The 25,178-nt window shown below is 35.4% G+C and overlaps 1 protein-coding gene and 1 pseudogene across 1 annotated transcript in view; one reads left to right on the plus strand and one right to left on the minus strand.

Moving 5' to 3' along the window:
* Window positions 1-25,178, plus strand: part of BCAS3 (BCAS3 microtubule associated cell migration factor) — a 606,762-nt gene that overhangs the window by 150,946 nt on the left and 430,638 nt on the right. The window contains exons 12-13 of the mRNA XM_053211840.1: window positions 12,224-12,300; window positions 19,247-19,330. Coding sequence (XP_053067815.1) covers window positions 12,224-12,300; window positions 19,247-19,330 — 161 coding nt within the window. The remainder of the gene's footprint in view (window positions 1-12,223; window positions 12,301-19,246; window positions 19,331-25,178) is intronic.
* LOC106972691 (60S ribosomal protein L32-like) lies at window positions 8,325-11,443 on the minus strand (annotated as a pseudogene).

Here is a 25,178-nt window from a genome sequence, read left to right on the forward strand (position 1 = left end):
CTTCACCTATTTCACTCATCTTCCTCTTTCCCCTGGTTTGTATTCTGTATTATAGACTCTGGTTTTTTTTGTCTTTCTTCTTTGATCACTTATTTTGTTTCTGAAGTTCCACATATGAGTGAAATCATATGATATTTGTTTTTCTCTGATGTATTTCACTTGGCATAAAATCATTAGACTTATGTATTGAACTTATAATTAGAGTTGAAGGACACAAGCTTTGTAATATTTTTGATACACTGGAATAAGAATAGGCCTTCCAGAGTACTCTGAAGGGAGAGGGGCAGAGAGAGATGGAGACACAGAATCAGAATCAGGTTCCAGGCTCTGAGCTGTCAGCACAGCCCCATGAGGGGCTTGAATTCATGAGCCATGAGATCATGACCTGAGCCAAAGCGGGACACTCAACTGACTGAGCCACCCAGGCGCTCCATTAGTGTTCATTCTTCCTTGATATTATGAAGTTCTTGTTGAAAGAAGATGAATTTTTAGTTACATTAAAATGGTTAAATGTATTTTTGATTTTTAATAATTTTTCTTATTTGATAGACATTTAGTATATATATGGTGAAAATATTGTGTTTTATTAAATTAATAATGCCGCAGAAATACTATTTCATCTCCTATGAATGCCATTGAAACATTTTTAAAAAAATTTCAGTAAGTACATACTGTTATTTAAATAAAGTCATGGTATAATGAACCACCATGTACTTATCATCTAGTTTCAAGAATTATCAGTTCATGGATAGTCTTTTTTATTTATACCTTTCCCCTAATTATGTTGAAGCATATCCTGGACATTATTTAATTTCATCAGTACATATTCTATTATGTATATCTAAATGATAAGAACTTACAAAATTATATTTTTGATACACTAAATGACCATATATAATATGTCATCTAAACTGAGGTCTTTTTATTTGAACAAATGCTATACTTGATTTAATTCTTGTCAAGTCTGGTTAACAGGTATACTAGAAATGTTCTGGGCCAACAGGGACATGTATCTTACATATTTCCTACCATCTCAGCTTCCAAGGTTTTTAACATAAAAAAACCTTCTTAACAATATCCAATATCCTTGTCAACTCTTTATTTCTACAACTCATTTTCATGCTGCTTATGCTACATTTATTTTGAACCCCACTCATTATTCTCATTTCTTTGCAGGTACACTGTTGCTTTCTTTTCCTGCCTCAATTGGCCTTTTCACTAGCACCCTGCCTTCCCAGAATGTATTAAGCCTACATATCTTTCTAGGCCCTGTGTCTGTTTTAGTTCTTATATGAACTATTTCCTGACACCTTTAGTTTAAAGCAACCTTGCCTTCTTTTAAGTCCCCAAAGATAACAATTCCCAAAGTCTGTTGGCAGAACACTAGACCTTCAACATGTGCAAATCAGAATGCCCTGGTCAAATATACTCGGGAAATGCTGTCTCCTATTGGAGAATGGTAATGGTGATTAACCTTTTTATACTGCTTAAATTTATTTACTGCATTTCTTTTTTTTAAAGAAAAAAAATTTTTTAACATTTATTTTTGAGAGACAGAGTGAGACAGAGCACGAGTCGGGGAGGGGCAGAGAGAGAGAGGGGAGACACAGAATCCAAAGCAGGCTCCAGGCTCCTAGCTGTCAGCACAGAGCCTGACGTGGGGCTCGAACTCACAGACCACAAGATCATGACCTGAGCCAAAGTTGGACGCTTAACCGACTGAGCTACCCAGGCACCCCACAGGTCATGATCTCATAGTTATGAAATTGAGCCCCGTGTCAGTCTCTATATTGGGCATGGAGCCTGCTTAAGATTCTCTCTCCACCCTCTTCCTCTACCTCGCTCATGCTCTCTCTTTCTTTCTCAAACCTCCCCACCAAAAAAAAAACAAAAACAAAAAAAAACACCCAAAAAACAAAAAAACAAACCCCAACTCAGTTTGTTAAAGATGAAAAACCTTTATCACAGCTATTTTCTGGTTTCAAAGCATCAGTGGCCCTTTACCAAGATGTTTAGTTAACCAATATAGTTTAGAATGTAGTACAGCTCTGTTACAGGTCATCAGATAAGGAAAAAATTATTAATATAAGATCGGTACTGACCTCATGGAGGAGGTCTGAGGTAGAAATTAATAGTTTTTGGTGAATATTTAAAGAAATGAATATATGAATGCATATATGAATGAAGATTCTCCTACATATTGTGTTGGAGTAAATCCAGAAATTTCCTTGAAATACGAGTTTATTTGAAAAATGTATGTTTGTAGTCATCAGCTCTTGAGTATCTCTCCTGTACATGGAGTGTTTCCCCTTTTGAGAATAGGAAGATCTGTTTTATGAGCCTTTAGCAAGTACAAACTATCAGTGAAGTTAAAGATGAATGGGAGACTGAATCATTATTACTCTTTCTTAATGCTTTTGTTTTTTCTTTTTTAGTTGATATCCTTTGGGACCTTTGCCATGTAGTCCTAAATGCTTCCTTCTGCATTGCTGGACCCACCGAGTAGTTGAAATAAGTGTTATTGAAGTGTTAGTCTCTCTTGTATTCTGTGAATTGTGCATGATAAGAAGAAGAGATCTGGAGGGATCGGCAGTGTATATAGTATTGGAGTCAGGTGCCTTATAAGTGACATACAGCTTTATAAGTAAGTCTTGGTCAAGTGGCTGGAGGCCCCAAGAAGTGAGTTTTTAGTAATACCTGATCCATTAGGATTATTACTTATTCTCTCAGTGTAGTGTTTGTAAAATAGCTCTCATGATATCGGGATGCCATAAAGTCTATTTAATGTGAAGGTCATTAAATCTGAAAGGTATGTTACTAAAAAATATTGAAAACTGGGGTAGTATAAAAGTACACCTGTCATTTCTGGGGATAAAAAAATGGAAATAAGTGTAATAAAGTGTGCTTTAAAGCCCAGTGATGTCTTTTGAGGACAGATGTTTAGTATAGTTGTCAGAAAGCAGGATAGTGCATAACCTTGGGAGAATAGGACTGGAGGGTATATGAGATTGGGCTTTTGGGATTCTATAAAGTTTTGGGTTTTTTTGTTTATTTTGTTTCAGGTACTGCATATGCATATATATGTTCACTTTGTTGATTTGGGAACTTATGTGTATATATACATATTGTACTGAAATATATAGTTTACATAGAAAAAAGAGTTGAGAAAAGCATCAACAGCAATGACAACAACAAAAGTCTGTGATTTTCTGAATACTATCCATTGTAGCATTTCACAAGTCTTCCCAACCCCTTCATCTATGAATACTCTGACCAATAGTGGTAACACACCGCATTTCATACTTCTGTGGAGAAGTATCTCATTGTTAGTTACATATTATTTTACTTGACTTGAAAACCCTAGAGATTGGATTTGTGTGAATGATGTAGGGTCGGTAAGATTGATAATATTTGTCAAATATTTGTATGAAGGAATGTAGCTTCTTGTCTCTGAAATGCTGCTTCACCTAAAGTGATTTATATCAACATGTTGAACAAAATTCAGCATAACCTAATATTTAAGATCAAGGAACAAGCGAGCCATTTCCTAACTTGATAGAAGCTTTTTTTTCTTTAATTACTGCCATCTTCCTACTATTCTTTTATACAGACTGAAACTTTTAGCAGGTGAAACGAGTCATGTTTATATTTGTTTCTCTAAATTTAAGCCATCCTGCCTGGGGCACTGAAAAGATGCAGCTGAGCCAGGTGGCATACTGAAAATAGCATTCGTTGTAGTCCATTTGCCTGTGCCACATAGTATTTCTCCAGTGATTGGTTTCTAGTTCTTGAAGAATTAGGACCAAAGCCCACATAGAATGACATATTCTCTGCTTAATGATGATGTTTTGATCATGCAAGCATTTGATTTCTAAAGTAGTTTGAAAAGCTCTTGTATAATACGATTGTGAGTGCCTCAGTTATATATGAATACAATGATGGGACTGTAAAGTAAGTAGAGACACCTGTGTCCATCAGAGAAGGCATCATGGGAATTTGTGACAGAGGGTGGAAGGATCAGGTAAAGAGAGCTGATAGAGAACTAGAAAGGGAATGCAGCCAATATAATGAGAAAGGAGAAACCTTTGTATTTGCCTGTATAGAAACCGTGGCCTTGAGCAGCTGTCTGATGTGGAAATTCAAAACCCATGTATGATTAAGAAAACAAAAGACAAGGACTGATAGATGTCATTAGCAGTCATTTCCAGTGTGCTTAAATTGAAAGTTAGATATGAAGTCTCTGGAGAGACCAGAGGATTGTGTAATAAGTAACTCTTTTCAGTGGCCTCTGTATTTACTTTGGGGAGGAAAATTTATTCCTTATAATCCTAATGTTATTTCTTAGTGTTACTATGTGTATTTTTGATTTATGTTAACAATGAATTAACAAATACAAGGAATGAATTTAAAGGATCTTAAAAATGTAGGATTATTTTTAGTTTTGGAAAGAAGAAGCTTCCTTTTTATGTTTAGAAGCAAATTTGTAACATTTATTAGGAGAGATGGGCAGGTTAATGTGAGCTCTAAGCTCAGGACAAGTTAAAAGTCAAATCTATCCCTCTCCTTTCAGGTTCCCATCTCTATACTGCCATGATGTTTTCACAGCCTGGGCAGTTGCCCAGTACAAAGTGGACACTCAATGGATATGTGTTCAGCGAACTAACTTGTGACTTTCCTATCCTCTCCACATAATTCCCACACATTTAACCCCACAATGGCAATACTCTTAAATTCATGATACATTTATATACATGAAAAATAAAGCAAAAATAAGTCAGAAAGCTAATGGAACTTTAAGAAGGTCATTAATCAGGGGTGCCTGGGTGGCTTAGTCGGTTGAGCGTCTGACTTTGGCTCAGGTCATGATCTCACAGCTTGTGGGTTCAGGCCCCGTGTCGGGCTCTGTGCTGTCTCCCTCTCTCTCTCTTTGCCCCTCCCCCACTCATGCTCTGTCTCTCTCACTCTCAAAAATAAATAAATGTTAAAAAACAAAGAGGGTCATTAATCAGTTATAAGAAAGTCAAATTAATCTCTTAAAGTGGTGTTTAATATTTTATGTGCTTATATGTCTTTTTGAGAGGGTGTTGAGAGTTTTTTTCTGGACTTCATAGAATATGTGGTCTTTTGTGACTGGTGTTTTTTTTTATTGATAATCATAGTTATCATAATCATAGTTAATCATAATCATAGTTCATCCATGTTGTAGGATGTCAGTTCTTTTAAAAGGTTTTTTTTATATTTATTTTTTTAGAGCAGGTTCTTAAAAAATTTTTATTTATTTATTTTTTTGAGAAAGAGCATGTGTGCAAGCTAAACAGAGGGAGAGGGAGATAGAATCTCAAGCAGACTCGACACTAGGGAGAGCCCAGTGCAGAGTTCGCTCTTAACAAACTATGAGATCATGACCTGAGCCAAAATCAAGGGTTGGATGCTTACCCAACTGAGCCACCCAGGTGTCCCAAGAGCAGTTTTAAGTCTACAGCAAGACTGAACAGAAGATACAAAGATTTCACTGTCCCTATACATGCATAGTGTCCCCCATTTTCAACGTTACTTATCAGAGTGGTACATTTGCTACATTGACACATCATTATCAACTGGAGTTTGTAGTTTACCTTAGGGTTCAGTCTTGGTTTTGTACATTCTGTGGGTTTGGATAAATGTATAGTGGCATATATCCATCATTGTAATATCATACAGAGTATTTTCGCTGCCCTAAAAATCCTCTGCTCTGCCTGTTCATCCCTGCCCTCCCCCCCCCCCCCCCCAGCAACCACAGATCTTTTTGTTATCTCCATGGTTTTGCATTTCCTAGAATGTCATATAGTTGGAATCACATAGTACATAACCTTCTCAGATTGATTTTTTCTGTTTGGTAATATGATTCAAGTTTCTGCCATGTTCTGCCTGACTTCAAGATTTACTATCAAGCTACAGTAATCAAGACAGTGTGACAGTGGCAAAGGAATATACAAATAGATGAGTGGAACAGAATAGAGAGCCCAGAGATAGATCTTTGACAAAGGAGCAAGGGTAGTACAATGGAGCAAAGATAGTTTCTTCAACAAATGGTGCTAGAACAACTCTACATTCACGTGTGAAAAACTGAAGCTAGACACAGTCCATACAGCCTTTGTAAAACTTAACTCAAAATGGATCACAGACCTAAATGTAACACACAAAAGTATAAAATTTGTAGAAGATAACATAGAGAAAACCTAGATGACCTTGAGTATGGTGATGACTTTTTAGATATAACACCGAAGGCACAATTCATGAAAGAAATAGTTGATAAGATGGAATTCATTAAAATGAAATACTTATGCTCTGCAAAAGACAACATCAAAAGAATGAGAAGGCAAGCCACAGACTAAGAGAAGGTTTTTGTAAAAGACACATCTAATAAAGGACTATTATTCAAAATATACAAAGCATGCTTAAAACTCAACAAGAAGAAGCAACTGAATTAAAAAATGTGTCAAAAACCTCAACAGACACCTCACCAAAGAAGATACACAGATAGCAAATAATCATAGGAAAAGATGCTCCACATCATATGTTTGTAGAGAAAGTAAAATTAAAACGAGATACCATCACACACCTATTAGACTGACTAAAATCTAGAACACTGACAATGAACACCAAGTGCTGACAAAGATGTGGAGTAACGGAAATGCTCATACATTGCTGGTGGGAATGTAAAGTGATATAGCCACTTTGGAGGATGAGTTGGCAGTTTCTTACAAAACTACACATATTCTTACCATACAATCTAGCAATCACACTCCTTGGTATTTACCCAAAGGAGTTTGAAACTGACGTCCACTTATAAAACTTGCACAGTTGTTTATAGCAGCTTGATTCACACTGCAAGCAAGATGTTCTCAGTGGGTGGATGGAAAAATAAGCTGTGGGATTTCCAGACAACGGAATGTTATTCTTCATTTCTTTTTATTGCTGAATAATATTTAATTGTGTGGATAATACCATATTTATGTATTCATCAGGTGATGGACATTTAGTGTTTCCATTTTGGGGCTATTATGAATAATATTTTCATGAATGAAAGGTTTTTGTGGGGACATACACAGTTGACCCTTGAACAACATGGGGGCTAGGGGTGCCAAATGCATACACAGTTGAAAATCCACGTATAACTTTTGACTATCCCAAAACTTGGCCTACTGTTAATCAGAAGGTTTATCAATAACATAAGCAGTCAATTCATACATATTTTGTATGTTATATGTATTATATACTATATTCTTACAGTCAAAGTAAATAAAATGTTAGTATGAAAATCATCAGGAAGAGAAAATACATCTACAGTAGTGTTCTGTAAAAAATCTGCGTAGAAGTAGACCTGTGTAGTTTAAACTCATGTTGTTTAAGGGTCAACTGTATTTTCAGTTATCTTGGATATAAGTATTTGTGTGGACATGTGTTTTCATTTCTCGAGTATGCAATGAGGAGTTGAATTGCTGAGTCATATGGTAATTCTATCCTTAACTGCTTGAAGAGCTGCCAGGCAGAGTGACTGCCCCAGGTTACATTCCCACCTTCAGTGTATGAAAGTTCCAATTTCTTCATATTCTCACCAGTGATTGTTACTACCTTTCTTTGATTATAGCCATATTATTAATATCTCATGAAATGCTATCAGATTGTACTTTTGATTTGCGTGTCCCTGATGGCTAATGATGTTGAGCATCTTTTCATGTGTTCATTCACCAACATATATCTTCTTTGTCAAAATTTATGAGTTATTTGTGTTTTCTTTATCAAGTTGTTACAGTTCTGTTTATATTCTGGATACAAGTCAGTTAGACATATGTTTTGTAAAACTCCCATTCTGAGTTTGTTTTCTTTCTTAGTGATGTCTTTTGAAGCACAAATGTTTTAGTTTTGATGAAGTACAATTTTTCTATTTTTTTCTTTAAATTTTTTTTATAAATGTTTATTTTTGAGAGAGAGGGAGTGCACAAGCAGGGAAGAGGCTGAGAGAGAGGGAGACACAGAATCTGAAGCAGGCTCCAGGCCCTGAGCTGTCAGCACAGAGCCCAGTGCGGGACTCGATCTCATGAACTGTAAGTTCATGACCTAAGTCGAAGTCGGATGCTTAACCAACTGAGCCACCCAGGCGCCCTACTTATTTTTTTCTTTTATCACGCATACTTTTGGTGTCATATCTAAGAAAGCATTGCTTAATCTAAGGTTATGAAGATTTACCACTATGTTTTGTTCCAAGAATTTAATAGTTTTAACTTTTTTGGTAGTTTCATGGTTTTATTAACACAAATATGACATGTACAGAAGCTGTTTGTCTATTCATTTTCTTTGCTGTGCAGCCTGGCCTTGGGATTGGTGGCTCTAATGGCCAGCTGGGCTACTCTTTCCATAGTGGCTTTGTGGTTCTTGGAGGAGACACTGTGAGCAATCTCTGCACAGTAAGATTTGTTACACATCAGCAGCACTTTATGACATTGTGGACTAGGAACTTCCAGAAGCTACTGGACAGCATGTGCTTTGTTTTGTTATTGCTCCTGTAACCAGTGTTGGGCATCAAAATCTGGCTCTTGAATCTTCTGTACACCCTGTTGTCAGTGCCTCTGGATTTACACTGGTTGCACTTAATTTCGACATATCAGTCTGACGGGTGCCGGATGAACTTCTTGGTCCTCTTTTTTATGCTCGTGGACTTCACCAGAGGTCTGAGGGCAGCTAGGAGATGGCTGCCACCCTGCAGTCAGTGCCAAGGAAGAGAGCAGTACTTTTAACTTTTTCATTTAAGTCTTTGATTCATGTGGAGTTAATTTTTATATGCAGTATGTGTGAGGTCAGGTTTCAGTTTCATTCTTTGGCATGTGGATATGGAGGTGGCCCGTCATCATTTGTTGACAAGACTATTCTTTCCCCATTGACTTGTCTTGCTATCCTTGTTGAGAGTTAATTGACCATAAATGCAGACATCTGTTTTTTTCAAAAAGGTCTGAAATCTTTGAGTTGTCTTTATCAAGAAAAATAAGGCAGAGTGTTACAGAGAGTAGTTAAATCCTTTGTTTTTCAAAATGGGATCAGGTCACCTCCCCATTAGGGATCAACCTTATGGGAGGATGCCATCTAAAATTGTATCAGTCTCCTGTGCCTTTAAAAATATTTCTTTAGTAATGGAGGAATCTTCATTTAATGTGTTATTCTTGGATTTTACCTTTATTTCGATTTGGAAATCTCCGTATTTTTAATATACAGTTCTCTTATTTTATTCACAAACATTGTAAAACATGTTGGAATTAGTCCTAGTATTATAGAGATTGGGTTCCCCCCCCCCTTGTTTTCAAAGTTTAGCTGGAGGCAGTGGTTAATTTTTAAAGGAGTCATGCTTATAAAGTTGGGATAGTGCTGAGTGGCTGATGGTCTGGTGATTCCAGCTGTAAAGTGTTTTTTGGAGAACAGAAAAACAATTTGCTTTCATTCTAGTACATAATAATTCTTGAGGTCCACTGAGTTTGTAAAAACATTGACTCAAAAAGTGAAATGAAGAATTGTTAACTACATTTTTCCTTTAGTATCTTCTAGTATTTGGAAAGGAGAATATACTTATTAAGATCTATTGAGATGAAATTGTTACCTGAATTGAGTGATAGTTAGATTACATTGACTTTAAAGTTCAGGGCATTAGCTACATGTAATGTAATGCTGAAGTTCACAAGTATTTATTTCAGTTTTTCATTTGGTTCTTTTTTTATGACATTTTAAAAGGGGGAAGTTGTCAAAAAATATTTAAAAGGGGGAAATTTTCTTATAGGACATTTTCCAGCTCTGAAAATATCTATGGAATATGTGTTTGAATTAGTTTACTCAATGGGATTATAATAATTAAATCTATGTAGAGACTGCACAACATATGTTAGAGTGTATTGTCTTTGTACTATTTTAGTGGGCCTTGGTCCTTTGTATGTGTCCATAATATGTGGACACATTCAGTGGATATATTACCTAGAGGTCAGTTTTCCCAAAATCCAAAACATCCCAAACACAACCCTTTAAAGCTTCAAAGAAACAAAAAGTTGTGTGGTTTTTTTTTTTAAGATGAGCAAAAATTAGAAGCCTTATATTTGATTTGTATTTCATTTGACATATGGATCTTCTCTGAGGGCCATTATCTGCTTTATAAAATCTTTATCTTCTTTAAAAAGGAAAACTCAGGGTACCTGGGTGGCTAAGTCAGTTAAGTGTTCGGCTCTTGATTTCAGCCCAGGTCACGATCTTACGGTTTGTGAGTTCGAGCCCTGCATGGGGCTTCACACTGACAAGTGAGGACCTGCTTGGGATTTTCTCTCTCCCTCTCTCTCTCTCTGCTCCTCCTCTACTGGAGCTCTCTTTCTCTCTCAAAATAAATAAACAAACTTGAACAAATAAATAAAAAGGGAAACTCAAAATAGATGGCATTTGAAGGAGCTCAAATGAAAACTGCTATGTCATGGAAGCAGCAGCAATGTGTGCTTCTTTAGTGCTTGCGAACACAGTGGCACTAGCATTTCAGAATGGTGACTGTTGCTATTCAGAAGGCTTTCTGAGTCAGAAAGTATGTAATACATGTTTACAAAAGATCTATGTTTTTGATAGATTCCTATTAAAAAAGTGGCTTTGAAATGAAAGATCTGGCTTTTAGGTGAGCACACTATTTGAGTATTTGAAAAGTTTTCTTAATTTGTTCAGATGTATTTATCAAGCTGCATTCAGGTGTTATTCTAGGCAGTGGAGATTCAGCAGTGAATGCAACAGACACAAATTCTTGACTTTACATACCCCCTAATCAAGTGGGAGGAAGATAGAAAATAAATTTAAAAATAATAAATATATCACAGAACATATAAATTATTTTTATTATTGAAAGTAAGTCTTAAAGTAGTTTATTGTTTTTCTCATTAATAAGTATGCTTTTGGATAAAAAATTATCATACATTGATAACTCTATTCCTCTTAGGGTCAGTAACACAGACCAGGACTTCTGCAGGGTAACACATTGTCAGGTGTCCAGTTTACAATTCAGGTCATGTTATTTTTTTGCTATTATGGTCATGATTCAGGTAATTTGGCTATTATTTTGCTACAAGAAGAAAAGGGTTTTGTTATAAAATCTTGTTTGTCTCAAGATTGTATAAATTTAGATTCCAAACTGGGACCTAAACTGTGAAATAGAATACCTCAGTTTGATCCTCTGGTGTACATTTTGGAGGAGAATTATATTTTTACATTTGTAAAAATATTAACCAGATACTTGTGGAATGATAAACTTGAAGTTCTTTAGTTTAGGCTTTTTGTGTTGTCTGATTTTGCAGTTGCCTTTGAGTAGATCCTTTAAAGCTGTTTTGTGACTCAGTGGAATATTATTTTGTGTAGTTGATGATGAGGGCATTCGACTCAAAGACCTAACTGGCATGGCTAGGAGGGGAGAGGAGAGCCTCTAGGATGACAGACATCACTTACTTGACTGAATTGTGGTGTGTCTTGGTTAGTAGTTCAGGAAGACGGCATTGGAGTTTCCATGCATTGATGGTGTCCACTATCACGACTGTATGATTTATTCTTCCTGAGAGGAGGAGCCACAAAGCAATCCTTCCTACTAGTTTGCTATTGGCTGGACTGAAAGCAGGAAAATGAAGTAGAGTGCTTAATGTAAATACACAAGATTATGTAAATTAGTTTTCCATCATCTTTCCATTGAGGCAATCTTGGTGAATTACGTTGCCTCCCTGGTGCCTTACTTAAGTACTTGCTCTGTTTTTTTCTTCTCACCAGTGTATCATCATTTTCTTTTTAGGTGTTTGTTATCTTTTGCCTTTACATTCATGAACCAATTGTATCCTTTTTCTTTCTTCTCTAAACATTGTTGCTTGACCTAAAAGCATTGTTTCCTTTTAGCTACTCTTTCTTGTTCTAGGAGTAACTGTAAAAAATGCCCAATTTTTGCTAAAAGTTATTACCAGTTGTTCCTAGATTTGTTTCTTATTGGAATGGTGCCAAAACCAAAAGGAAACTGTAGAGGGGGAAAAAGAACTTCACTTAGCTATTAAAATAATGACCAGTTTTATGGGAATTTTATGTGAGACTTGAGAAAATAAAACCATTTGGTTGTTTTGTTTTTATGGCATCAAAATATGATGCGCCAACAGAAAACTTATTAAGAAATATCTCAATATTGCCATTTCAAATTTTTCAGGCTGCTATCCTTGCCCAGGGCCCAACATGAATCCTATTGCTCTTGGGAGCCGTTGGCTTGCTTATGCAGAAAACAAGGTAAGGTGTGGCTCATGTTTGGATTGTTTGTAATGGAGCAAGTGTTGAAGAATTTTCCAAAGTTGATTGCCAACCAATAATGAATATTTAACTTACTAGTTTTTCTTTGGTTAGATTTTGGTTTTAATTGGGCAACCAGTAATTATCCTATCTCCCTTATTGCTTAGGATCAGTATTTGGGCTCAACTTTAATTTTCTAGGCTTGGTTTTTGTTTTTTGTTTTTAATTTTTTATGTTTATGTGTTTATTTAATTTTATTTTTTTTAATTTTATTTTTAATTTTTAAAAAAATTTACATCCAAATTAGCATATAGTGAAACAATGATTTCAGGAGTGGATTCCTTAATGTCCCTTACCCATTTAGCCCATTCCCCCTCCCACAACCCCTCCAGCAGCCCTCAGTTTGTTCTTTGTATTTAAGAGTCTCTTCTGTTTTATCCCCCTCCCTGTTTTTATATTATTTTTGTTTCCCTTCCCTTATGTTCATCTGTTTTGTCTCTTAAAGTCCTCATATGAGTGAAGTCATACGATTTTTGTCTTTCTCTTGACTAATTTTGCTTAGCATAATACCCTCCAGTTCCATCCACGTAGTTGCAAATGGCAAGATTTCATTCTTTTTGATTGCTGAGTAATACTCCATTGTATGTATGTGTGTGTGTGTGTATATCTATATCTATATCTATATCTATATCTATATCTATATCTATATATCTATATCTATATACCACATCTTCTTTATCCATTCATCCATCGATGGACATTTGGGCTCTTTCCATGCTTTGGCTATTGTTGATAGTGCTGCTGTAAACATGGGGGTGCATGTGCCCTTTCGAAACAGCACACCTGTATCCCGTGGATCAATGCCTGTATCCCGTGGATCAATGCAATAGCTGGGTTGTAGGGTAGTTCTATTTTTAGTTTTTGGAAGAACCTCCATACTGTTTTCCAGAGTGGCTGCACCAGCTTGCATTCCCACCAACAATGCAAAAGAGATCCTCTTTCTCCGCATCCTCGCCAACATCTGTTGTTGCCTGAGTTGTTAATGTTTGCCATTCTGACAGCTGTGAGGTGGTATCTCATTGTGGTTTTGATTTGTATTTCCCTGATGATGAATGATGTTGAGCATTTTTTCATGAGTCGGTTGCCCATCTGGATGTCTTCCTTGGAGAAGTGTCTATTCATGTCTTTTGCCCATTTCTTCACTGGATTATTTGCCTTTTGGGTGTTGAGTTTGATAGGTTCTTTATAAATTTTGGATACTAACCCTTTATCTGATATGTCATTTGCAAATATCTTCTCCCATTCTGTCAGTTGCCTTTTAGTTTTGCTATGTGTTTATTTTGAGAGAGAGTGAGAGAGAGAGAGAGAGGGAGGGAGGGAGGGAGAGAGAGAGAGAGAATGAATTCCAAGCAGGCTCCATGCTGCCAACACAGAGCCTAACGCTGGGCTTGAACTCACCAGCTCAGGACCTGAGTCGAAACCAAGAGTTGGATGCCTAACTGAGCCACCCAGGCACTCCTAGGCTTGGTTTGTTTGTTTGTTTGTTTACTTTTAATGTTTATTTTGAGAGAGAGAGAAAGACAGAGCATGAGCAGGGGAGGGGCAGAGAGAGAGGGAGGTACAGAATCTGAAGCAGGCTCCAGGCTCTGAGCTGTCAGCACAGAGGCCGATGTGGGGCTTGAACTTACGAACTGTGAGATCATGACCTGAGCGAAGTTGGGTGCTCAACTGACTGAGCCACCCAGGTGCCCCTAGGCTTGGTTTTTTATAGAGAACTTTACTCCATCGATCTTAGGTACAGCATTGATACTACTTTAATAGCTTCTGTGGAGCTAGAAATCAGGGGGCAGGAATGACTTAAAAAAATTTTTTTTAAATGTATTAATTTTGAAAGACAGAGCATGAGTGGAGGAGGGACAGAGAGAGAGGGAGACATAGAATTCGCTCCAGGTTCCGAGTGGTCAGCACAGAGCCCGATGTGGGGCTCAAACTTGTGAACCGTGAGCTCATGACCTGAGCCAAAGTCGGCTGCTTAACTGACTGAGTCATCCACGCGCCCCTGGAATGACTTTGTTTTTATTGGTAGATTGGGAACTGAGGCATAGAATAATTTAATTGATGTTATGTGTCTACAACTAAATCTAAACAAGGGTTAAACTATTTGTCTTAATAATTAAATCATAGGTGATCACATTTTGTTGAATCTTTTAGTTGTTTTTATGTTTTATTTATGTCCAATTCAAAACCAAAGACAAATTGAATTTTCAGAAAGAAAATGTGAAATCTTTTTTATACTATTTAGTGCCCTTCATGTGAACATAGGATGAAATCTAAAAAATATTACAGACTTCAAAGAAGATTATCATTTTTTGTTTCATTTTAGTTTGCTTGTATAGTTATATATTGAGATAATAGCAGAATAATAGGAAATAATATTTATTGAAGAGTTCTTAACACAAATCTGTATATGGTGAGTACAATAAGTATTTGGAGAAACTACATAGCATGTAAATCTCTGGAATTCACAAAATCAAGAAACTACTGAAGAAAGTTATTTTTGTAGATGAATTCCTTGATACTTTTTCCAAAATTCCGTTTGCTACAGATAGATACTTTGTATCTTACTGAATGCCATGTTTATGCTCCATTCTGTTATTTCTCTTCATTTTCTAGTATATCTCATAAAAATAGCTCTTTACAAATTACTCTTTTCAAACAAGATAAGAGGCATACAATTCAGTGTGGTAACATAATGGTGTCTTCAAATGTTTAAATATATAATACGTTTCTTTGAGTGCTGGAGACATCCAACAAGAAGACGTATAAATTGTCCCTTGGTTCTTGTAGGTGTATTCTCACATGTGGGAAAGTACCCATTTAGAATTGTAGGTGATATGCAAATAGTTACATATCGTTTTCTAGCAGAGGAAACTCCCTTCACAGGTACATACTGGGTGTGTGCCAGTTATCTTGCTTGTCTTGCCTTTGTAGAGATATGTGTTGATAATATCTAGCATTACATACAGAGATCAGAAAGTGTAGTGGCATTTATGGGGAGTTTGCTAATCAGATAGCTCTACCATCCTTTGGAAGAAATATTTTCAGATACATGTATTTCCAATAGCATTTATGTAAATGCTAGTATTTATTAACAGTTTCTGATTGTTTTAGTACCAGTGTCTGATTGCTTTGGTTTTGGGGCTGAGTGTGGAATTGCAAACTTAATTGAATTTTGGAGTAACAATCTTTTTTAATGAAAATGCTTTTTGACTCAAATTTTAAGCAAGACGCCATATATACTGATTGGGTTTGCCTTTCTGTGGTTCTCTTTATTTTATTTTATTTTTTATTTTTTAAACTTTACATCCAAATTAGTTAGCATATAGTGCAACAGTGATTTCAGGAGTAGATTCCTTAGTGCCCCTTACCCATTTAGCCCATCCCCCCTCCCACAACCCTTCCAGTAACCCTCAGTTTGTTCTCCATATTTAAGAGTCTCTTATATTTTGTCCCCTCCATGTTTTTATTTTTGTTTCCCTTCCCTTATGTTCATCTGTTTTGTCTCTTAAAGTCCTCATATGAGTGAAGTCATAGGATTTTTGTCTTTCTCTTGACTAATTTCACTTAGCATAATACCCTCCAGTTCCATCCACATAGTTGCAAATGGCAAGATTTCATTCTTTTTGATTGCCAAGTAATACTCCATTACTCCATTACTCCATTTTATATATATATATATATATATATATATATACTTATATATATATATTTATATATATATATATATATATATATCACACCACATACATATATGTATATATATATACACACCACATCTTCTTTATCCATTCATCCATCAATGGACATTTGGGCTCTTTCCATACTTTGGCTATTGTTGATAGTGCTGCTATAAACATGGGGGTACATGTGCCATTTCGAAACAGCACACCTTTTTCCCGTGGATCAATGTGTAGTAGTGCACTTGCTGGGTCATAGGGTAGTTCTATTTTTAGTTTTTTGAGGAACTTCCATACTGTTTTCCAGAGTGGCTGCACCAGCTTGCATTCCCATAAATGGTTCTTTTTAAATGTCGTTTTAATTAGGAAAGCTTATAGAAAAGTTGTAAGAATAAATATAGTACAAATAGCACAAAGCACACCCATATATCTTTTACTCAGATTGACCTTTTAATTATTTCAGAGTAAGTTGCATATATCACATTACTCCTAAATACTTAGTCAATTTAATCTTTTTTTTTTTTTTTTTTTTTTTGAGAGAGAGCGAGAGAGAGAGCACAAGTGGGGGAAGGGCAGAGGGAGAGGGTTCATCTAGCATCTGCCCTGTCTCAGCCCTGGAATCTGCTACTTCTTATTTTCCTGGTTCCTTTTAATGGGCCAGAACTTTAGATACTTAGCTTTGTCCAGTAGATGTGCTCATTGTTACTGGGGTGTTTTTACTTCTAGACACTTTCAGTGGACAAAGTTTGGAAACACACATACTTCTATGCATACATAATGGGAAAATATACAAATGCATATATGTATTTGTACACCTATACACACACACACACACACACACACACACACGTATTTTGGAAATGAAGGTTAGACATTGGTATTTTCCACAGGATTCTTTCCTTTCATCCTCCATTTATTTCTTATTTATATGTTCCTTGTTTCGCATGGGAGACTCTGATATCACACATTTATTTCATTTGTTGAATCCTATAATGGCAAAAGTAATTGCAGAATTGTTTGCTCACACAACTACAAATATCAAGCCAAATAAAAAGAGTTCAGGATTTCTTGTAGTTCTCTCCAGTCCCACTGCTGCCCCAAACTGAAGATATACAGTCAAATACTGTGTTCAAATATTACTTTGATTAGATTATCCTTATCTCTCCCTTTCTGCCTTCCTTCATTGTTGTTACAGTTTTCATTTGATATCTAATTACATACACTTATCTTTATTTTTATGTTTTATTTACTTGCTTATATATTTCATTGTTATATGTATTTATATTTCCCTTTCTTTCCAAAAGATTAAATAATATACTTGCTCTTTGGTATGTTGCCTTTTAACTTATATTTTTTGAAAATCAGTCCATTTTATAGAGGTTTGCACTACAGAAATTTCTGATTCATCTTTAATTTTGATGAATTGAGTTGCAAGTGTAATTTTCTAACAAGTCTAAAGTTTTAAACAAAAATTTCTGGCTTAGTTATGTTTGTGTTGAAATGCTGACTCGGTTTCAGTTGAATTGAAAAAGTGATAGTGTTGCTTATTTTCACATATTTATCCTTGATTATTTTAATTACTGGAAGCAGAGAAAAGATGGTAGTATTTCCAAGATATTGTCTTTCATTGCATATGTGGCAGGAGGCAGCAGAGGGATAACTTGCATAATTCTTTGAAATTGTATTTATGACTGAATGAGCGAGTGAGTGAATGAAAGGGATACTTTTTATTAGGTGAAATGATCACTTTCAAACTACCTGTTTTCCCCTATGTGAAATCACATTTGTGATCATCTGTCATTTGAAAAATTTCCTCACTACTGGCCTTGAAATTTGCTCATGCAACAACACGTTTAGTGTGGCAGCTTGACATTTCATATCAGACTTCTAAAGATACCCCATTATAACATATTATTATTGCTTTGAGCAATTGCTTTTCAATGTAGTGTCAGCGATATAAAAATTTTGATTTTAGAAGAATAAAAAGGTGACATTCATATTTATCAAATAATCATGTTTTAAATTATGTAAGCATTTTTGTTTTTATGTTTTGAAAGAGGTAGATTCTTTCTGAATTATGTAGGCTTTTAAAATCATAACACAATGTGGAGCTTTTCTAATACTCTAAAATTGTCATTTTATTTTTTTAATTTTTAAAAAGTTTATTTGTTTATTTTTGAGAGAGAGAGAGTGAGCAAGCAGGGAAGTGGCAGGGAGGGAGGGAGGGAGGGAGGGAGGGAGGAAGGAAGGGAGAGAGAGAGAGAGAGAGAGAGAGAGAGAGAGAGAGAGAGAGTCCCAAGAAGGCTCCGTGCTGTCAGCACAGAGCCTGATGCAGGTCTCGAACCCACAAACTCTGAGAAAATGACCTGTGCTGAAACCAAGATTGGATGCTTTACCAACAGAGCCACCCAGGTGCCCCTGTCATTTTATTAAAAAAATTTTTTTAAAATATAAAGATCTGGCTAATAAATTAAAAAACCCTAAATTTAGGAAGTGTAGGAGCAGTGGAGATTTTAATCCTGGTTTATTGCTTTAGTCCATGAGAGAATCATGCTATCAAACTAGTGATTCACTTTGAAAATTGAATCAAAGTGAATTGATTTGGTTGGTTTATTTACATCAGTCGTGACTAAAGGCACGTCTTTTTCATTCTGTGGTAATACTAGTAAGCCCTCTGAAGTGGACAGCTACTATATGCCTCACAGTTGATTTATGCATGATTTGTGCCACTATTCCCTGCCTTAATTGAAAATGGAAATATGATAAATTATTTTGCCTCTTTTTTGGCTTTTCTTTTACCATCTTTATGTAGGGATTAAGAGGACAAAACCTCCAATTTGCTAGTGTGTTAAATATTTAATGTTAGAAAGTCAAGTCTGAGTCCTTTGATTATGTTTTAAAATTTATTTGTGGAATGGCTGCCAGATCCCAAATACTACCATTTTAGAGTTTATGAATTCTTAAAGACTATTCATCTGATAATTAAAAATTGTATTTGAGCATGACACTGCCTGAGTGGCACCAGTAGATTATAAAAAGAGGGAAAAGTGTCTTGGCAGGGCTTTTAGCTGTTTGCCTGAAACACTCATACAAACATTCACCCCTCCCACCCTCATTCTGCTTGATAAATAAGCTCTGTCCTAATAGCCTGTAGAATTAAACAGTTTAATAGGAATAACTTTCTGGCTTTTCTCTCTGTCTCTTTCCAGTTGATTCGATGTCATCAGTCCCGTGGTGGAGCCTGTGGAGACAACATTCAGTCTTATACTGCCACAGTCATTAGTGCTGCTAAAGTGAGTATTGAGTAGTCCCTAGGAATTGTGATTTTGTGGAGTAAATATCAGGTTTCTCTCCTGAATTGTGTTGAAATTTTTCCTTCCCTTTTTGTTCACAAATGTGGAATAAACTTAAGTAAGTCAGAATATTTTTGCCACTCGTGAAGATTGATGACTACATAATTAGATATTTAATCTCTTAAGGTTCATAAATCATACATTATTTTCTATTATAATGATTATAGGGTTTGTATTTATCAACTTTTAAATAGTTAAGTCTGTTAGCTAGATTAAAGTCTATTATATAATTAATAACACTTTTGAGAGAAGCTTTATATATATGTTTTAAGTAGTGACTTCTGGGTTCTTTTTCTGTGATTTCCATCATTCCATCTATACTGACATCCTTTTGTATCTTCGAACATTTATGAATCTTCTTCATGTAAAAAGAATATTATTCCTTAAGAAAACTTGAGTCAAACCCCTGGCACATTCAAAGACTCTTTCATGTCACAGGGCTGCCCTCTGTGTGTTTGTCAAGTGAGCTCTGTTTGTGTGTGTGCGAGGGTTAATTTTGATGATGGCTCTTAAACTTTATGCTGATTATAAGGTATTCTTATAATCACTATCCTTTTGAATTGTGAAGTATACAACAAAACAATTCTAATAATAGGGATGACATAGTGAATCTAAATGACAGCATGTAATAGAAAGCACAACTATTCAGAAAAGAACAACAGTTTAAAGCAAACCACAGGGAGGGAATGAAAGGTCACACTGTTTTATGTAAAACAAATACAAAAATACTTCAAGATTGATCACAAGTACTTACATGATATGCTTTAGAATGTGTTCCTTGGTTTGATGAGAGAAGCATTACATATTTTTTACTCAGAAAGGAAATGAAATACTGAATGTCTTTATGCTTACAGCACTATATACTTTGGATTTTAGAATGTTCAAAAAAATGGCTTACTTTTCTCCATTGTGTATGTAAAAATTATGATGGTTTTTTCAGTGAAGAGAATTCTGAGACAGAGTAGCCAGCATCAGTGTTCTTCTATAGTTAGTTTATAATAGATCCACAAAATATACCAATGAGATCTAGTTCTCATGTATTATATTCCTTTTAGACTTATCTGTGCCATACATGTTAATTAGGATAGTTCATTGTATTATCATTTGAATAATTTTCAGTTCTGTGGTAGTGGACAGCTTTTCAGGTCTTCTTTGCTATAATGTGTTTGTGTGCTTACGTAAAAGAAAACTGACCTGCTTCATTCAGTAACAGTTTTGCTGTTTAACTTTTAGCTGAATGTGGACATGTGGACAAACTCTAGCTAAATGAGGCTAGAGTTAATGTGCTTGGAAAAGAATAAGTTTGAACTCTCCAGTTTTCTATACCACATATTGAGAACTGTGAGGGATAAGTGCATGTCTTCCACATTTTAAATTCTCAGAAATTATAATGATGACAACACTCTAATCCAATCAGTTTCCAATAGACCATTGGTCACCAGTGGAATTGGTGTTGATTGAAATTCATCATTAGCTCAGGCAGTTGACAAAATTCTGCCATTGACCCTTGAGTAAAGTAGTTAATATTTAATTTTTGTTTAAATGCTTTTGCCTGATTTTTAAAAACATTTTTACTTATTTTTTTAATGTTTATTTATTTTTGAGAGAGAGATAGTGCAAGAGGGGAGGGACGGAGGGGGGGCGGCAGGATAGAGGATCTGAAGCAGGCTCTGTGCTGATAGCAGCAAGCCCGATGTGACACCTGAACTCACAAACCTGGAGATCATGACCTGAGCCGAAGTTGGACACTCAACTGACTGAGCCACTGAGGCACCCCGCTTTTGTCTGATTTTAATGCTTATCCATGCTCCTATTTATAAATTTACAAAATGAAAGAAAAACAAAACCATAAACATAAAGGTTACCCATTTCTTTCCCCCCACCATTTTTATTTAAATTCCAGCTAGTTAACATACAGTTGCAACATGAGTTTCAGGTGTAGAATTTAGTGATTCATCACCCACATACAACACCTGGTGCTCATCACAAGTGCCCTCCTTTTTACCCATCACCTATTTAACCCATCCCCCTGCCCACCTCACCTCCAGTAGCCCTCAGTTTGTTCTCTGTGGTTAAGCGTCTGTTTCTGATTTGCGTCTGTTTTTTTTCCCCCCTTATGTTCATTTGTTTTGTTTCTTACACATATGAGTGAAATCATGTTTTTTGTCTTTCTCTGACTTCTTTTGCTCTCTAGTTCCATCCATACTGTTGTAAATGGCAAGATTTCATTCTTTTTTATAGCTGAGTAATATTCCATATGTACATATTATATATCCATCTTCTATATCCATTCATCAGTCAGTGGACACCTGGGCTCTTTCCGTAGTTTGGCTCTTGTTGATAATGCTGCTATAAATATACAATAGGGTGCATGTATTCCTTTGAATCAGTATTTTTGTATCCTTTGGGTTGGTACCCAGTAGTGCAATTGCTGGGTTGTAAGATAGTTCTATTTTAATGTTTATTTTTGAGAGAGAGAGAGCGAGAGCGAGAGCGAGCAAGTGAGCATGAGTGAGGAAGGGGCAGAGAGAGAAGGAGACACAGAATCCTAAGCAGGCTCCAGGCTCTGAGCTGTCAGCACAGAGCCCTATGTGAGGCTTGAATTCACCAACTGCAAGATCATGACTTGAGCTGAAGTTGGACGCTTAACTGATGGAGCCACCCAGGTGCCCCAGATAGTTCTATTTTTAACTTTTGAGGAACTTCCATACTGTTTTCCAGAGTGGCTGCACAAGTTTGCATTCCCACCAGTACTGTAAGGGGGGCTCCCCTTTCTTGGCATCCTCACCAAACCTTTGTTTCCTGTGTTGTTGATTTTAGCCATTCTGACAGGAATGAGGTGATATCTCATTGTAGATTTGATTTGTATTTCCCTGATGATGAGTGATGTTGATCATCTTTTCATGTGTCTGTTAGCCATCTGTAAAGTCACCCATTTCTTGAGTCTTACTGGACTTACCAGGTAGTAAAATCCATATTGTACACTGCCTTTTAAACTTATGTGTAACTTATATGCCATGAAATATTTTTGAAAACACTTTCATATGTAATATTTATGTACTTATGGACTCCTGTGTTACCATGAATGTTTTGAGATTTACTTAAAAATATTAAGTTAATTTGGTATTTAGTACTAGTATTTAGTTATTTTCCTGAAATTCTACCAGAAATAGAATGATCCTTCATTTCACTTTCAAGGTATGGATATTTTATATAGGAAAGATTGGAAAGTTGAGATGATTTTGCCTCCTAAGTGATAATTTCTTCTAGTAAGATATTAGATACAAGAAACTTTGTGGGTAAATTAGCTTTCTGAGGTATAAGGCAGTTCCAGTTTTCCATGGTAGGTACATCAGAATTAAGTAGTCTTTGTTACTATTACCTTATGTATTATACTTCTATTTATATTAGTATATTCACTTATGAAAATTCATCATGATGTACACTTGTAATTCCTGTACTTTTCTGTATGAGGGAATATAAGTTTACTAAGAAAAGAACAATGTCACGTATATATCTTCAGGCCTAGAAACCTTTTCCAGAGAATGCTCACATTTAAGAATGAACAATGGCAATGTTACAAAGACTCTTCCATAGAATAAGAGATAATGCCTAATATTGTTTTATGATGCAGGATGACCTTGAATCTTGAGAAGAGCATTGTGAAAAAGGAAAACTATAGTCCTGTCTTACTCGTGAACATGAAAAATCCTGAAAAATCCTAAACAAAATATTAGCAGAGAAAAATTAAATATGTTGTAAGGATAATGTGTCCCAATCCAGTTGGGATAATTCCATAATATAAGGCTGGTTTATTACTCAAAATCAATGAATGTAATTTGTACATGAACAGAATAAAGGAGAAAAATTATATGATTATCTTAATATATACACAAAAAGGGTTTGATAAAATCAAACATATATGCATTGATAAAGTCTTTTAGTAAATAGTGATCATTTCTGGTTCTCTAGAATTCAGTTTTTTCTCAAATTACCAAATTGTTTAAATGTAGTAAACATAGTTAATATAAAGTCTTCCTGATAACTCCAATGTCTGGCTTCTTTTTGGGTGTATTTTTATTGTTTGCTATTTTTGCTGGTTCTCACTAATGATGTCTTGACTCCTTGTTTGCCAGAATTTATTTTAAAAATCTGTAGAAACAAGTTTGAATTTGAGATACCAGAGTTCTGTGGCACTCTTAGTCTTGGACCCTCCTAATCCAGTTTCAGGGATTGAGTTCCTTAAGGAATTTAAAGCTCACCTGAAATAGTTATGGGAGCCTGATTACTACAGATTAACTATTATTTCTATTGTTGTGTTCCTTTGTGCCTCAACCAAAAACATGGAAACTCATTAGATAGATCCCCTTGGACATGACCACCTAGTACCACAGGTCCATCAAAAACACCACTCAGTCTCTTAGAAGTCTCCTCTAGAATCATCAGATCCATCTAGGCCTAAATACCCAACTCACATGTGTGGGATTTTCTTGTTCTCTTGGATTTGGATCTAGAAGCTCTCTACTATCTTGTTAAATATTCAATACCTTTAAGCAGAGTTAAAAAAAAAAATTCTCCTCGGTTATCCTACTTGCTTTCATTGGTAGGATTGATCTGATTTACCTAGCCTGCCATTATTGAAAATAGAAAATAAAATTTCTATTTATTTTCTGCCTACTTATTTATCTACTTAGAAATGATAAAAAAGGTAATTTTTGAGATATAACATGGAAAATATTTAAAAAACCATGTAGTATGTGCTCCTTAAAATACTAATCTTAAAATATTAACTTTGAGGAACTTGTGAAATCACTTTTTCTGAAAGTGATCACTTGTCAAATCACTTTTTCTGAAAGATTAATCATTAATATTTTTCTCTTGCTGATGACAGCTGCTTATATGACTTCATAGAGGTTAACCACTTTGTTATACAGAAGGACTCATTATTAAATTTTTATTCTTATTTTTTGTCTCACTAGATACTTGTAAGCAAAAATATATTAATTGCATATGTACTTGGGTCTCCTTAGAGGAAATAATGTTTTTACAGTTTCTCTGGATTTTCAAATAGTAGTTAAAATTTATCTTTCTACTTCTAGATTTTTCTCTTTGTTTTTCCAAATAATTTATTTGGCTTTCCTTATAAAGAATATAATGGTGATGAATTCTCTGTGGCAGTGCTAAGGGGAAAAATTGAATACTTAAATAGTTCAAATTGGGTTATTTTGATACATTTGTAAAATCTTGGTCCATATTTCCTAGTTACCACATATTACCACCTATTTGATTTTTCCTTTTAATGTGTTTTAACCCCAGTGTGGTAAATTGATTTAGTAAATATGCCTCTTTTTTCCCCCTGGTTATCTGATAACTTCTTAATGACAACTAACAGCTTTTGTGAGAGCAGCACCATTAGCACTAATGGACAGGGGTGGACAGCTGATATGGCATGAGAAAGGTTAAAGATGACTAGTGACCCTTTGACAAATCTGTCTGCACACAACAGAATAAGTACCATGCTCATTTGAATTTTTGGTCTGAGTGGATTATCTGACATATTTGTTATAATCTTACATTCAGCTCTCTTACGAGATAGAGTTTGGTCCTGTGGATACTCCTGTTAAGGTTAGTCAGGAATATGGTAAACTTTTTAGCTACCTCAGGCTGTGAAGACACTCAGTGTAAGTTAATATCTCCATTTGGCCAAATTAGATTTTTTTTAGTCCTAATTTTTACTGAGTCTTCATCCTTTTTTGGTATGTTGAGGAAATTATCAGGTATGTATACA

This window comes from Acinonyx jubatus, chromosome E1, assembly GCF_027475565.1.
Source record: "Acinonyx jubatus isolate Ajub_Pintada_27869175 chromosome E1, VMU_Ajub_asm_v1.0, whole genome shotgun sequence".
In the NCBI taxonomy this organism is placed as follows: Eukaryota; Metazoa; Chordata; class Mammalia; order Carnivora; family Felidae; genus Acinonyx; species Acinonyx jubatus.